The 14397-nt window shown below is 39.0% G+C and overlaps 1 protein-coding gene across 2 annotated transcripts; it reads right to left on the bottom strand.

The window, feature by feature from the left end:
- Positions 1–2067: 2067 nt before the first annotated feature.
- Positions 2068–13877, bottom strand: LOC306861162 (integrator complex subunit 13-like). 2 transcript variants are annotated; one of them, XM_079403290.1, is made up of 17 exons: positions 12933–13877; positions 12489–12734; positions 9385–9459; positions 9075–9277; positions 8517–8597; positions 8340–8430; positions 7907–8035; positions 6347–6431; positions 5820–5912; positions 5654–5743; positions 5320–5498; positions 4774–4938; positions 4029–4183; positions 3597–3827; positions 3346–3485; positions 2406–2541; positions 2068–2324 (listed from the first exon to the last, which is right to left on the bottom strand). In XM_079403290.1, the coding sequence occupies exons 2-17, from the start codon at positions 12711–12713 to the stop codon at positions 2288–2290; spliced, it is 2115 nt and encodes a 704-aa protein (XP_079259416.1). In that variant the 5' UTR covers positions 12714–12734; positions 12933–13877; the 3' UTR covers positions 2068–2287. The 2 variants fall into 2 exon arrangements, with proteins under 2 accessions (XP_079259416.1, XP_079259417.1); XM_079403291.1 differs by having other exon boundaries at positions 12489–12720; positions 12933–13189.
- Positions 13878–14397: the final 520 nt, after the last annotated feature.

The raw sequence follows: 14397 nt of genomic DNA, 5'->3' as shown, positions 1-14397 counted from the left end.
ACTCAACACACAGCCATTAATGTCTAAACCGCTGGCCACAAAAGTGAGTACACCCCTAAATAAAACAGTCATTTTCTCTCCCCGGTGTCATGTGACTCATTAGTGTTCTCAGGTCTCAGGTGTGTTAAATTTGGTGTTATCGCTCGGCTGTATCCGAAATCGCCCCTTATACCCTCAAATAGTGCACTATTTGAGGGGACGGCCATTTTAAGTGGTGTTCGAAACCTTAGTGGATGTTCTCGAGTGCACTCATTCAATCCCACAATGCACCGCAAAAACCAGTGTACAAGTGATGTACACTCAACGGCTAGAGAATCCCCAGAATGCACTGCGAGAGTCGCGCGCCGAGTGAATTCCCGCGTCTCACCAGAAGATGGCGCCCGCAGCTGAATCATCCATTCATTGATTTTAGAAGCGCTCGTCCACGGCGTAATACAGTGGAATACAACAAAGATACAAAATTAATTGTAAATTGACTATTAGGGTTTATAAATAATTTCCGTGACAGAGTTCAAGATAAATCCTTCAATCTTACTATTGGAGCTGCCCGTTTCAAATGATTATTTAACAGGAAGCAAACTATGCAAAAGCGGCAGTCCTTCCGGTGCACTTAGTGTCCGAATTCACTCACTCGTTTTCATTCATTCCTTCAAGTGAACTATATGAGTGGACTAATGTAGGGAATAGTGAATGAGGGTATAGGGGGCGATTTCGGATACAGCCACTCTCTCATTTGGTCACTGGAAGTTCAACATGGCACCTCATGGCAAATAACTCTCTGAGGATCTGAAAAAAAGAATTGTTGCTCTACATAAAGATGGCGTAGGCTATAAGAAGATTACCAAGACCCTGAAACTGAGCTGCAGCACGGTGACCAAGACCATACAGCGGTTTAACAGGACAGGTTCCACTCAGAACAGGCCTCGCCATGGTCGAACAAAGAAGCTGAGTGCACATGCTCAGCGTCATATCCAGAGGTTGTGTTTGGGAAATAGACGTATGAGTGCTGCCAGTATTGCTGCAGAGGTTGAAGGGGTGGGGGGTCAGCCTGTCAGTGTTCAGACCATACGCCGCACACTGCATCAAATTCGTCTACATGGCTGTTGTCCCAGAAGGAAGCATCTTCTAAAGATGATGTACAAGAAAGCCCGCAAACAGTTTGCTGAAGACAAGCAGACTAAGAACATGTATTACTGGAACCATGTCCTGTGGTCTGATGAGACCAAGATAAACTTATTTGGTTCAGATGGCGTCATGCGTGTGGGGCTGCAACCAGACGAGGAGTACAAAGACAAGCGTGTCTTGCCTACAGTCAAGCATGGTGGTGGGAGTGGCATGGTCTAGGGCTGCATGAGTGCTGCCGGCACCGGGGAGCTACAGGTCATTGAGGGAACCATGAATGCCAACATGTACTGTGACATACTGAAGCAGAGACTGGGCTGCAGGGCAGTACTCCAACATGATAACGACCCCAAACACACCTCCAAGACAACCACTGCCTTGCTAAATAAGCTGAGGGTAAAGGTTGATGGACTGGCCAAGCATGTCTCCAGACCTAAACCCTATTGAGCATCTGTGGGGCATCCTCAAACGGAAGGTGGAGGAGCGCAAGGTCTCTAAAATCCACCAGCTCTGTGACGTTGTCATGGAGGAGTGGAAGAGGACTCCAGTGGCAACCTGTGAAGCTCTGGTGAACTCCATGCCCAAGAGGGTTAAGGCAGTGCTGGAAAATAATGGTGGCCACACAAAATATTGACACTTTGGGTCCAATTTGACATTTTCACTCAGGGGTGTATTCACTTTTGTGGCCAGAGGTTTGGACATTAATGGCTGTGTGTCGAGTTATTTTGAGGGGACAGCAAATTTACACTGTTATACAAGCTGTACACTCACTACTTTACATTGTAGCAAAGTGTCATTTCTTCAGTGTTGTCACATGAAAAGATATAAAATATTTACAAAACTCACTTCTGTGAGATACTGAAAGTTATATACAGGCAAGTAAATAAACTATGATTAAGAAAATTTGCATTAATCAAAGACCATTCACATCGACATGAACATTAACACAGTTTACAATTTCTTTATTCTGTTTCAGAATATTACAGACTCTTTGTACAAACTAAAGCATATAAAAAGTGTGTCCTTATAAAACATTACATTGCTTGGTCTGGCACAAAACCAGCATCCTGGCAAAAACATCATTTGATATCATGCCAAAGGTCACATCACATCCTCTCAACAAATCAATGTTCCTGCAGAGATGAGAAGAGGCGTGTTCCACATATCATCTGGCGGCTTTTCCATTCTCATGAACATCCATCCTAATAAAGAAAACGCAGTGAGTAAACAAAAACAAATGACTGATTAATGTGATCACAGGGTAGACAGTGAGGTCAACACACCCATTTTCTTCTTTCAGATGTTGGTAAAGTTCAGCCTTGTTATTGACTGAACTTAATCTTCCTGCAAACTCCTGATGCTTCCTGGAGTTGACTTGAGTGATTCTATTAGTCCAAAGGGTAAGTAGAGACACAGGACCTGCAAAAGAAGAGACGATATTTGACATCATATATCTGATTGGCTGCTGTACCTAATAATGTCACATTCTGACTTGCCTGTTTATACACTTGGGATGACGACCTTTCTGACTTGGCTTGTAGGACCTAATCCTGACCATAAAATGACGCCGTGCTGTACAAGTAACTTGACTGTTCTGACGTAGCTGACACTTCTTTTACTAGTTTTCTCATTAACGGGTATGAGTGTTAAAACATCATGAATGTCCACACATAGGAATCTCAAGGTGTGACATCACAGGATGTCGTGGCCTAATGGTCAGAGAGTTGGACTCGTAATCCAAAGGTTGCGGGTTCGAGTCTCGGGCCGGCAGGAATTGTAGGTGGGGGGAGTGAATGTCCAGCGCTCTCTCCACCCTCAATACCATGACTGAGGTGCCCTTGAGCAAGGCACCGAACCCCCAACTGCTCCCCGGGCGCTGCAGCATAAAATGGCTGCCCACTGCTCCGGGTGTATATTCACGGTGTGTGTGTGTTCACTGCTGTGTGTGTGCACGTTGGATGGGTTAAATGTAGAGCACGAATTCCGAGTATGGCGTCACCATACTTGGCTGAATGTCACTTCACTATCACTTCACACAAAGCATTTATCACCATTGTAAATTGGACCAGGAGCAGCCGCTGCATTTAAGTGTGTGTATTCTATAAGCAGAACATGTTGGTGATCTCACACTGTATCTTGTAAAGCTAGGTTTAGGCTTATAGGTTAGGAGCATTCATACATCACAACAGAGGATTGATTTTACAATAAAAGATAAATGTGAACCTTTAGATTTCTCTGGAGGCTGTTGCTCCTCTGTAGCTAAGCGTGGTTTCTTGTTCAGGGGCTCCGGAGAATCTGGTGAATCTTTGATGATCTCACATTCACTCGGTTCATCCTTCTCTCGCTCCACTACGCCCTTCAGCCTGGAGGAGGAAAAAGGACACATACATTAGAAACACAGATCGGGAAATCCACAGTCATTAATCTACAAGCTGCAGCTTGTGAATGTCAGCATCTTGTTCACTAACACCAACCTCTCGGAGTCTGTGGTCCAGCCCTTCTCCTCTGTGTCCTTGCCATTTTTCTCAGTTTTGTCCTCTTTGTCCTCTCTCTTTCTTCCCCTTTTTTTCCTTTCTTCCTCCTCGGGTGGTTTGCTCCGGCAAGCGCTGATGCAATCCAGCACACGCTGGTGCCGCTCACTGATGCCCACATGCGCCTTTACCAATGTCTCCAACTCGTTCCACATGATTCGATACTGCTCATCACTATTACATAAAAACATCAGCATTAACATACATAGCAAACATGTATTGGCAGACTAATAAAATCTCCATTTCTGTTAACATGCTGCAGGCAGCTGACTATGTAGGCAGCAGATAGCAAAGCAGCTCACTAGGTTTTGAACCAAAGCAACACAGCAAGACAACTTGAAACCTTTAGATTGAATCCTGATGTGATATTCTCACCGTTTGGGTCCTTTTCCTCTGGAGCCAACAGTTGAGATTGGCAGAGGGTCACTCTTCCTCTCCATATCAACAAGATTATAGACTGTTTTCTGACAGGTCAGCACATCTTCATCTGTTAGAGTGTCCTTCACTATGAGGTTAGCTAATGGTACCACCTGAAATATACACACAATAATGATCCCAATTCCCCAAAATATAAATAATAATATAACTTCAAACAAGCCATGACTGCCTCCTCCCACCAAAAAAAATGATTCAAAACAGGATTTCATTGCAGAAAAGAAATACTCAGATTAAGTGCTTAAGCATCAAGATGCGTGGTTCAACCTTTTTTGACTTGAAGGCCACTATATAATATCCCATTAACAGAACTATATATTTATAGTATAGTATAATATATATTATGATTTCAGTTTATCTTGATTTAGTTAAAGGGATAGCTAGTTCACCCAAAAAATGTATGTGTCAGTTATGTTGCTGTCTATGCAGGGTCAGAAAGCTCTCGGATTTAATCAGAAATATATCAAATTGTGTTCCGAAGATGAAGGAAGGTCTTACAGGTTTGGAACGACAAGACGGTTAGTAATTAATGACAGAATTTTTATTTTTGGGTGAGCTATCACTTTAGGCATTTTAAGTTAGATCATTAAAATTATTATTACATATAAAAATATTTTTTACATATAAAAAGTTTGTGAAGGCCCCAAAGTGGTTGAGAACCATAGATTAAGATCGTGTCCCTCACCGCCTGCATGTTGAAAATGGTAGTCTGGGAGATGATCATTGGCCAGTATCGTGTGTGTCGTTCAAGTTGTGATTTGGCTCTCTCCACTGGAGCTCTGCCTGCTGCATCGATCATTGTGTCTGGGAATGGAGTCAGACGATTCTCACGCATAAACTCACCGAAGTCCTGCAGACAATTATTAACAAGATTTAATCTGCAGCCAAACAAAAGAAATATAACTCTATCCCTATACAATGCTGCTGCAATTTCTGTAATTACGAGGAGACAATTTTCTACTAGGGTATCAACGTCCTCAAATTTGTTGGCAAACACGCATAGCGGCAAATTGGAAGCATTTGTGGCTTCGCTGTAGTGAACCGTGAAATGCTTCACCACTACTAATGTACTTCTATAACTAAGTTTAACAGTTTAAGCATCTGCTGTTTCGCTTGGTAGTTTATAAAGCAAGTTGCAATTACATGCTTGTAGGCTGGAACGTCATAATTATGGTAATGATGGGGATGCAGCAAAAAATCTAGGAAGTCAAGGAGCGCTTGTTGAGCTTACGGTGATGCGGTAATCAGTCACTCGTCCACCGCAGCCCTCGCTGATGGAGGGTGGATCCTCTAGTGTGGAGCGTGTGCTGTTCAGAACATGCAGAAAGATTTCTCCTCCATGGCTGCTCAACATGTGACTGATGACCTTTGACCCTGACTTGCGAGGCTGCTCTAGGAGCACAGAGCGACCTGAGAAGACACCAGACAAAAAATACAAAATTGCAAGTACTTCCATAGTTTCATATCACTGAGCCTCTCTCTGTCTCTGTTACCAAAAGTGAAACATACAGTATATTCAATAAGAAAAAAAATGTATGGTGGAACAAAGGACTGTGCACACACACCATTCAACAGGAAGTTGGTAAGGCAGGAAGATGGTCTGCTGTTAACGTCTACCGGAGAAATGCGATAGGCCCCTGTGCAGTAATGCAGTTCTGTAAAAAGAAAAAAGAAAATTATTAATCTGTCATATGAAAGAAAGAAGAAAACTTCTCCCAGAGTTCCACTCACCTACACTGTTGGTGCGTGGAGTGCACCATTTGAGAGTGACTGTTTCCTTCAGCCCACTGTCTCTGCTGGTGCTGCCGGCCATGTGCAAATCACCTAAACACAAAACATGAGAAACATGAATAACATTCCTCTAAACTTCTCATTTCACATGCCACAAAAGTGTTGGATTTATGTTGAACTATCCCTTTAATCAAATCCATTGATTTCAAAGGAGTTTATATAGATAATTGTGTTCTTTTACACTTATAGATAGTTATGCAAAAAAGTCTCAAACTCTTTTCTTGCATCACACTAGTTTTACTGTAGTGTAATTTGAAATTTTAAAATTCTAAATTTTTAATTATTAAAAATAGTTTTTGTAGTTACAGCATGGTATAAGATAACATGTCATGTTAAAATGTTTGCATATTCACATTTTTCATGCACTGTAAGGGATAAGAACATTTGCTGTGGTCTAATGTCCAAATGCTTTACGCAGTGAAATGAAGGCTGTGTTGAATTATTGATGCAAGAGAATGATCACTCACCACTCTTAATAAATTCCATATGCGCATCTCGATGGTGCAGAAGCTCAACGTCATAATTTGCTGAAGTGTTAGCATGCTGCTCCTCCTTTACACATACACACAGACACATACACACACTGATCAGCAGCTGGGCCTCTACACTACTAAAACACAATCTACTGCTGCTTTCATGTTTGAAGAGCACAGATTATAACATAACTGTGCCCTCACAGATCTGGTGTCCATGAAGTCCTCGGAGTCTCCCAGCTGGTTTATATGCAGAGGAGATCAGAGGGTGTAAGCTACAAATAGAGCACATTAAAAACAGGAGAAGAACAGAGGGAAAACAGAGAAGGGTGGACTCCATGGGGTAAGATGTTTCATCCTGGGCTCAAACACATCCTAAATCTACTGTGTGTTTCTGCAGATTTTAAAACACAAACGACCAAAACAAGAAAACACACTTTACATCCGGCCACACCCAGCCAGGGCAAGATAAATCACCCAGGAGAGAGAGAGAGAGAGAGGGAGAGCAAAAGCAAGAGAGAAATCACCCCGATAGAGAGGAGGTCTGGGGCTGAAAGGGGTGCTAGAGGGACGGTTCTCCATCCAGCTGGTTGCTAATCATACAGGTCTACACTCCTCGGAGAGCATGGATGTGCAGCACAAAACCTTTTTAATTATATTAAAAAGTCAACATGAAATGACATTTGCAACCCATTTTACTTCCTTAATGGTGACAATTTTTAGAGCGAAAATGATTATTAATAAAGATTTAAAAAAAGGTGTGGGACTTGATTTTATATGTTATGAATTAATGATAAAAAGTGGATTTAAATCACAGTGATCCAAATGAATTGGTTCTTTTGAATCTATCAAAAACTCCTATGAACCAGTTGGAATGGTTTGTAATTAATTCGACTCGCTTACTGAATCACAAATTATTACAAAACAGTGTTTGTGAACAATTTATTTACAAAACGTTTTAAATGTACCTGAGATTTCCGTTCAATTCTAAAATTATTTGGCAACAGACGGCTGAAACAATAAATGCAAAAAACATAATATATGTGTATACTGTGTATATTTATTGTGTATACACATAAGACCAGGAATGCACATTAAGAAAGTAAATAGGATCAATTTAGATTTTATGTTGACTTAAATTTTACATTAAATTAAATATATAATTAAATACAAAACTACTTTGCTTAATTTATATTATATTGGACTGTAAACATTACAACAGTCGTATAAAAGATACAGACAAACGCATTAAGATGTGCTTAGGAAAAAGCTTTTAAAAGTAGTACAGCCTAATTAAATGAAAGCTCTTTAAAGCTCCCATTAATGATCAGAGATTAGCAAGAGCTGGATGAGAGGGCGGGGTTTTGATCTGGATAAGTAATAGTAGCTCTTGTAAAGTACTGACCTGCTCACAGACATTTAATGTAGGCTAGCAAAACAAACAATAAACCATGAAAACAGCAGCTGTGTAAGCAACCGATACAGTGCAAACAAGTGATGAAGAGAGGAAGAGGGAGACAGGCAGAGAGGAAGATGTTTGACAGTAAGTCTGACCTTCATGGGGATGTTTGTGATGGTGGTGGAGGCCAAATCAAAGTGCTGCTGAACCAGCACATTCAGTTTACTGGCTAGATACCGTCCAGCTCGCACACTGTGAACCTCGCTGCTCAACACTGACGAGAGCTGCACACACACAAAACAGACCAAAAATAAACATTTTCAATATAGTTTAACACTGAACATGTAATAACACAATGGGAAGTGTAATAAGACATTTACTGCTGCTTACATGCTTTAAAAGTAGTGTTAGCAATCAAACACTTTTCTGTTTTTTAAAATATTTAATCTTTTCATAACAAATGTTATAATTAATTTCAGAGCTGGTTGGTTTGATTGAAAGCTCAGAACTCAGATTTTTTTTTTAATTATTATTATTCTTACAGAAATCCCAATGTAAAGTAATTTTCATTTATAGCAGAGATGCTACCTCTTTCTTTTGCCGATCTGAGACCAGAGTCTCTTCACCTTGAGGATAGATGTGGACCAGCACAAGCTCACACTGCTGAATTGGCATCAGTCTGCACAGTAAAAACATATAACAGAAAGAATATGAGCATGTTAATGGCAAGAGAATAAAAAGGACTCCAGAGATATCAAAACTCACCTGTCAGATCCTGCTGCCCGTTTGTTTTGCTCCTGAATGGTTTCCAGCACACAGTCCTCCAGCATTCTGACATGAGTGTCACTAAAAGACAGAAAGAAATTTGTGGAAAAAAAGAAAACAATAATTTGGAAAAATGACAACTTATTTAAATATGTTTTTAAAAATGTCTTATGCTAACCAAGGCTGCATTTACGTAATGAAAAATACAGTAAAAACAGCAATACTCTGAATATAATTACAATTTAAAGCAACTGTTTGTGGCAAAGCTGAATTTTCAGCAGTCACTACTACCGTCTTCCGTGTCACATGATCCTTAAGAAATCATTTTAATATGCTGATGTCTTGCTCAAGATGCATTTCTCATTATTATAAAGAAAAAAAAAATGTTTACGTTTGTGCTGTATAAATTAGTTTTTTTTCAGGATTATTTGATATAGGAAGTTCAAATGAACAGTTTTTATTTGAAATCAATATATTCTGTAATACTATAAATGTTTAGCTGTCACTTTTTTTAGTTCAATGCTTAATATATGTATAAAAAAATATTTTAGTTCTCACCTTTTGGCATTGGTGAGACAAATAATGCGCCCCCTGTTGGCCACTCTGTCAGCTGTGTCCATCAGAGCAGTACGAAACTCATGCTGATATTCTGTGATCTTACACAGTGATTCAACAGCTGCCACCAGCCCGTGCAGGACACTGCAGCATTCAGGATCCTGACGAGGGTTTGGAGGCCCAACAGCTGCCAAAGCTGCCATCAGCTAACAAACACCACAGACATACACTTAACACTAGCCCAACACAATGCTCAGATTACTCTGGTACAAGTAGGCTGCGCAATATGGATGTACAGATGTGATGATTTTACCTCATGTGTGTTCTGGTGCTCCTGCTTCCAGCTGTTCAAGATGTGAACCTCAGAATCGCTCACGATGTAGTTCACCTGAGAGTGAACAGTTTACCCCCCAAAATTGAATTCTGTCATTATTTACTTGCCCATATTTCATTCTTAAATTTCATATGCTGTTTTTTTTTTCTTTTTTTCATGGAACATTAATATAGGAACATTTCTGAAGAATTTTCACACAACTCTTTTGAGTCTTTTCCATAGCAAACAGCTCATAGTTGGGCTGGGTTGACCAATATTGATTCTTAAAACCTAAGATCAGTTCATTAGTCTATGCTGTTTTCTGTTGATGTACATAAAATAGTGGTGAATTAAATTTCACAAAAAAAAATATTTTATAGCATGCCTTCTATACAATAAGCTTTGTTACTTTTGATATGAAACAAAGTCTCAGCCAGTGTTGCCAGATTGGGCAGTTTTGAATTTGGGCTGGTTTGGGGTCAGTTTGGCGGTTTTCAAACATAAATTCTATAGACCAATTTCATGTAGCCGTCACAGTTACGTTACTCGCAGCTGCGCGCACATTGTGGCGGCAGAAACACACGGTAACAAATGGAGTGAAACGGGAAAAATCCACGGAATAAGAGATAAAATGTATTGTTGTGCCTTTGGATGTCAGAATCAGAATGCAAATCATTTTTATAGAATACTTTCGTCAAAAACGCAATCTGAAGCTAAACGCAGATGTTTAAACGGACAGACTAATGAATGAAACCTGCTATGATTAATCTATTTTTAAAGCATAAATTTGATTTAAACAATTGGTCTACATAATATTCACATATGCAGTTCATTTGGGAACATATTATATTTGCCCTAGTTACAGCATGAAATACTATTTAAATCTATAACATTTAACATTACCTATTTTGTCTCAAAATTCTTTTTTTCTCGCAAGTGCAACTTTATATTTCGTATTTCGGACTTGATTTAACTCAATAGTGAGTTTGTCCATTCTGAGGGGGGAAAAAAGGCAGAAGTGTGGGATATAAATTCAAAAGAGAGAATGACAAGTTGATTTTTCTTATCAGAATTGGGAGATATAATCTCGGAATTGCGAGAATAAAGTCAGAATTTTGAAATATTTAAATTTTAACGCTGTTGCCACTGCCAGACAAAAACCGACGACAGCTGTGGTTAAACGAGCGGCCTGGACTGAAACGATCGTCAAAAATGCTCGCGTTTGGCACACTTCTTATCAGAAAAGGTTCAATAAAGTATTGTCTTTTGTTGTTATGGGCGCGTCTAAAGATTTCTTACGCATCTCACTACTATGTCGTGTATGAAATAATGTCTGTGTGCATGTGTGTAAAACTGGTTTCGTCTGTTAAAGTTAAGCTTTTTAAATAACAATCGTGGTCCCAGAAAGTGACCTCACATATGCAGGTAAAATCGAAATTTCTCCAGTTATTGTTAAAAAAACAAGCTAACAGACTTCATAGCTAGCATTAGTGAAGCAGTCAGTGGGATCTTTCTGCCACCACCTAAGCTCCGCCCACAGAAAAACATCACAATGTTTACTATCAGGAAAAGGGTCTATAGGCTAATTGGTTAACAAACTAGCCCAAGTAAGATGACTGGTGCTGATTCACTAGGGATCAGCAGACAGACATGATGATTAATGGGTGACGGATTTTAGCACGATAACGGTTCTGATTTAGAATATATAACTGTATAAGTGATCATAATGCCTAAATATAAGTTACATGGTAAAGAGTGGGAGAGTGTTTTAACTCTCAAAACGTGAATTACCCCTGTTGAGGGAGAGATGACACGAAGGCTCTAATATCAGTGCAACTCCGAAATCAAAATCTATTTATATCTATACGATCCTGTCTTTTATCTTTTAAACGGTCCAGATTGGTATATCCTAGAAAGCTGCTTGTTAGTTTTGACTGTGCAAAGTTCTGTAATGTTCTATAATATGAACTTCACAAAAGACTTCCTCTAGTTCTGTGTGAAATTATAGAGCGACACGAAGGTAAGCACATTGTTGTTGTTGTTGTTTTGTTTTTTTTATTGTCAGATTATCATACAGTATGCATCAATGAATGACACAGTTTTGACTGTCATGGTGTGCATGAACGAGTGTGAAATACCTAATTATGTTGCTTTTTCCAATCACTTATATTGGGCACTTTTTTGCATTTAAATTCTGACTGTTGACATTGAAAATGATGCGTGTGTATTTTCCAAGGGAATCAGTTAATTTCCTGATTGCCGTTTTGACAGTGTCTGCTTGCATATTTTAATCATATAATTTGGTAATTCTCTTTAATGTATTTGCCCCGATTTGATCCATGGGAAATTTAACTAACGTTATATTTATATTATGTCATTATTTTGCTTTAAGGAGTTAAAAATGGCTCTTATTAACCTTGATTGATATTCTATCACATTATTTTGACAGCTAAAGTTTTGGGCGTTTTTTTTTTTTGTTGGAGTAGGTGGGTTTTTGTGAGCTTTTGGGCTGGAAATCGTCCATCCAATCTGGCAACACTGGTTTCAGCTTTTAAATTCTGTTCAAGCAGCACAGCACACAAACAGATCATCCACTCCTATTAGTACTAGTTATAGCAAGAAATAAGCATAAATAAATGTCAGAAATTTTGTTGAAAGAAACAGTACAACTTATTGAAATGTATCATGTAATCGATCAGTGGTCAGACGTCAATAAAACATTATATTTTTCTACATTGTATACATTGTAACTCTAGAGAGGAGCATTGTGCTAAAAATACACTCTATATTCCATTATATTTTTTACTTAACTTGGTAGTGATCTCATATATCATGTTTGCATTAATATGACTGTTTGTATGTTTATATTATGTGTGCGCGCACGTAAAACTTGTTAATTTTAACCTTCAATAATATAGTAATGTACTTTTACACGTAGATTACTGTAATAGTTGAGTTGGTTTTCCTTCAGAAAAATTGACTTATTTTAGTTTAGAAAAATTGACACAATGAATCAATACTGAATCGAATCTAAATCAAATAGATTCGTGAAACTGTGTCAATACTAGTTAATAGTTTATAATAACCAGTTTCCATACACTCACCAGTTTATTGGTGGGGTAAATATCGTACAGGATCCGGCAGTACTCCATGGAGCACTCAATCGCACACGTCCAGAGAGATTTGGACACTGGAGCCAGAGGAATCACACCCTGTGAACGGCTTTTGGTTAGCATGTCACATTCAATCAGCTGCCGGCTGGACTCTGCCATGTACGGGCAGTGATCGACCACAAAAGCCGTCTTGTGTGAAACTGAGAACATCCTCATCCTGGTTCTGCAACACAGAGACTGTGGAGAATAAAATAGGCACTTTAAATGTATGGCTATATGGCAGGAGTAGCCGACCCTGATCTGGAGAATACTGTCAACATTTCTTTCTGGAAGGAAAATGTATTTAGTGTAACAAAGAGACGTAAATAATAAAAGATTTAAGTAGGTTATTCAATTAATCATAATTATTTAGACTAGTAGTTGCTATTTTGTCACCTGTGTGTCACAGAAATGCAGCTAGCTTTAGCTTGCTAGCATCGCCTGCTAGTTTTCCATCAATGGTAAATGCGCACTCAGTAAGAACATTCGCATACAAAATGTGGGTATATAATTGTATTGGGAAAAAATATGCTCAAAAACAAATCACAAAAGATAAAATAAATAAACGGAACAAGGCGGATTAGCTAACAGCCTGACAGGAGCAAAATAAAAGCGCAAGGGACATAAAAGGCCGTTACACACATCCGTTCATCAGGGAAATTCCGCCCTTTGAACTCAAATAAAACGGTCCTAGTGCAAAATGACATCCTGGGGACATGACTGACAGATTCATTTCTGGCTGAGTAGTAAAAATAAAATTATATTTAAATATTACATGCTGTTAAAATATTGTGCTATAATAAAGAAATAAGTCCGTACACAGAAACATTGTTGATGTGTCTCAAATCAAGTCAACACTTACAATCCTAAAGTAATATTTTCCTTTATGATTTGAACTACACAAATGATCTTGTGTAACTATAAAGTGCACTTTTGAGATTAATGATCTATATGACAGTGTGTTACCTGCGTCTCTCTACAAACAATAAAGCTGCGTTTAGTTACTTAAAAAAAACCTCCTCTTCGCTGAGAAATTATAATGTAGCGATCTGGTCCTAGAGAGGTTATTTTTAGTTGCCATAACCAGGTAAACTAATTAAAACTTTGCAGATTTTTCTGATTATTCTAATGCTGAAATCTGTATTTTTTTTTAACTATTGTTTGCAGAATTTAATGTCTGAAATAAGGTTTTAATAAAGTGTAGACATCAAAGTAGTCAAATCGCATTATAAAGATCATATAATTCCAATTTTATAGCTGAAATTAAGCCGAAGTTAAGCATAGCCTGAAAAGTATACCATAAAAACCGGGTTTGTTTATGTTTCTTTACAGCGCGCCTCTGATCTGAACGCGCGTCCAGCACGCGCTTCTCCAGCACGCGCTTTTCTGCTTCAGTTACTAAAAGAGGCTGGACTAAAATTGAATCCAAAAAAAGCTCAGTTGCTCAAGTCAGAGGTCACTTATCTTGGCATCAAGATAAGTAAAGGGGGGCGTACACCTGATTATTTAGAGACTCCCAGTTCCAGTATCAGTAACAGCTTTGAGGTCATTTTTAGGCATAGTGGGATTTTGTAGAGAATTCATTGAAGGCTTCGCAGACATTGCAAAACCTCTGAACACTCAGCTTTCAGGAAAAAAGAAGAAAAATGATTCTTTAGATTGGGGTCCCGATCATCAGACAGCCTTTGAAAAACTGAAAGTGGCACTGATTGAAGCTCCAACCTTGTGCAATCCAGACAGAACACAGCCATTTATTTTGCAGACAGCTGCAACGGAGGAAGCTCTTTCAGCTGTCCTCCTTCAAGAAGTTCAGGGAAATCTGCATCCTATTGCGTATGCTTCTCGAGTACTTTCCCCAGTT

This window comes from Barbus barbus (assembly GCF_936440315.1).
Source record: "Barbus barbus genome assembly, chromosome: 42".
NCBI lineage: Eukaryota > Metazoa > Chordata > Actinopteri > Cypriniformes > Cyprinidae > Barbus > Barbus barbus.
Note: the sequence above shows the minus strand (reverse complement) of the source record. Positions and strands in the feature narration are given on the sequence as shown.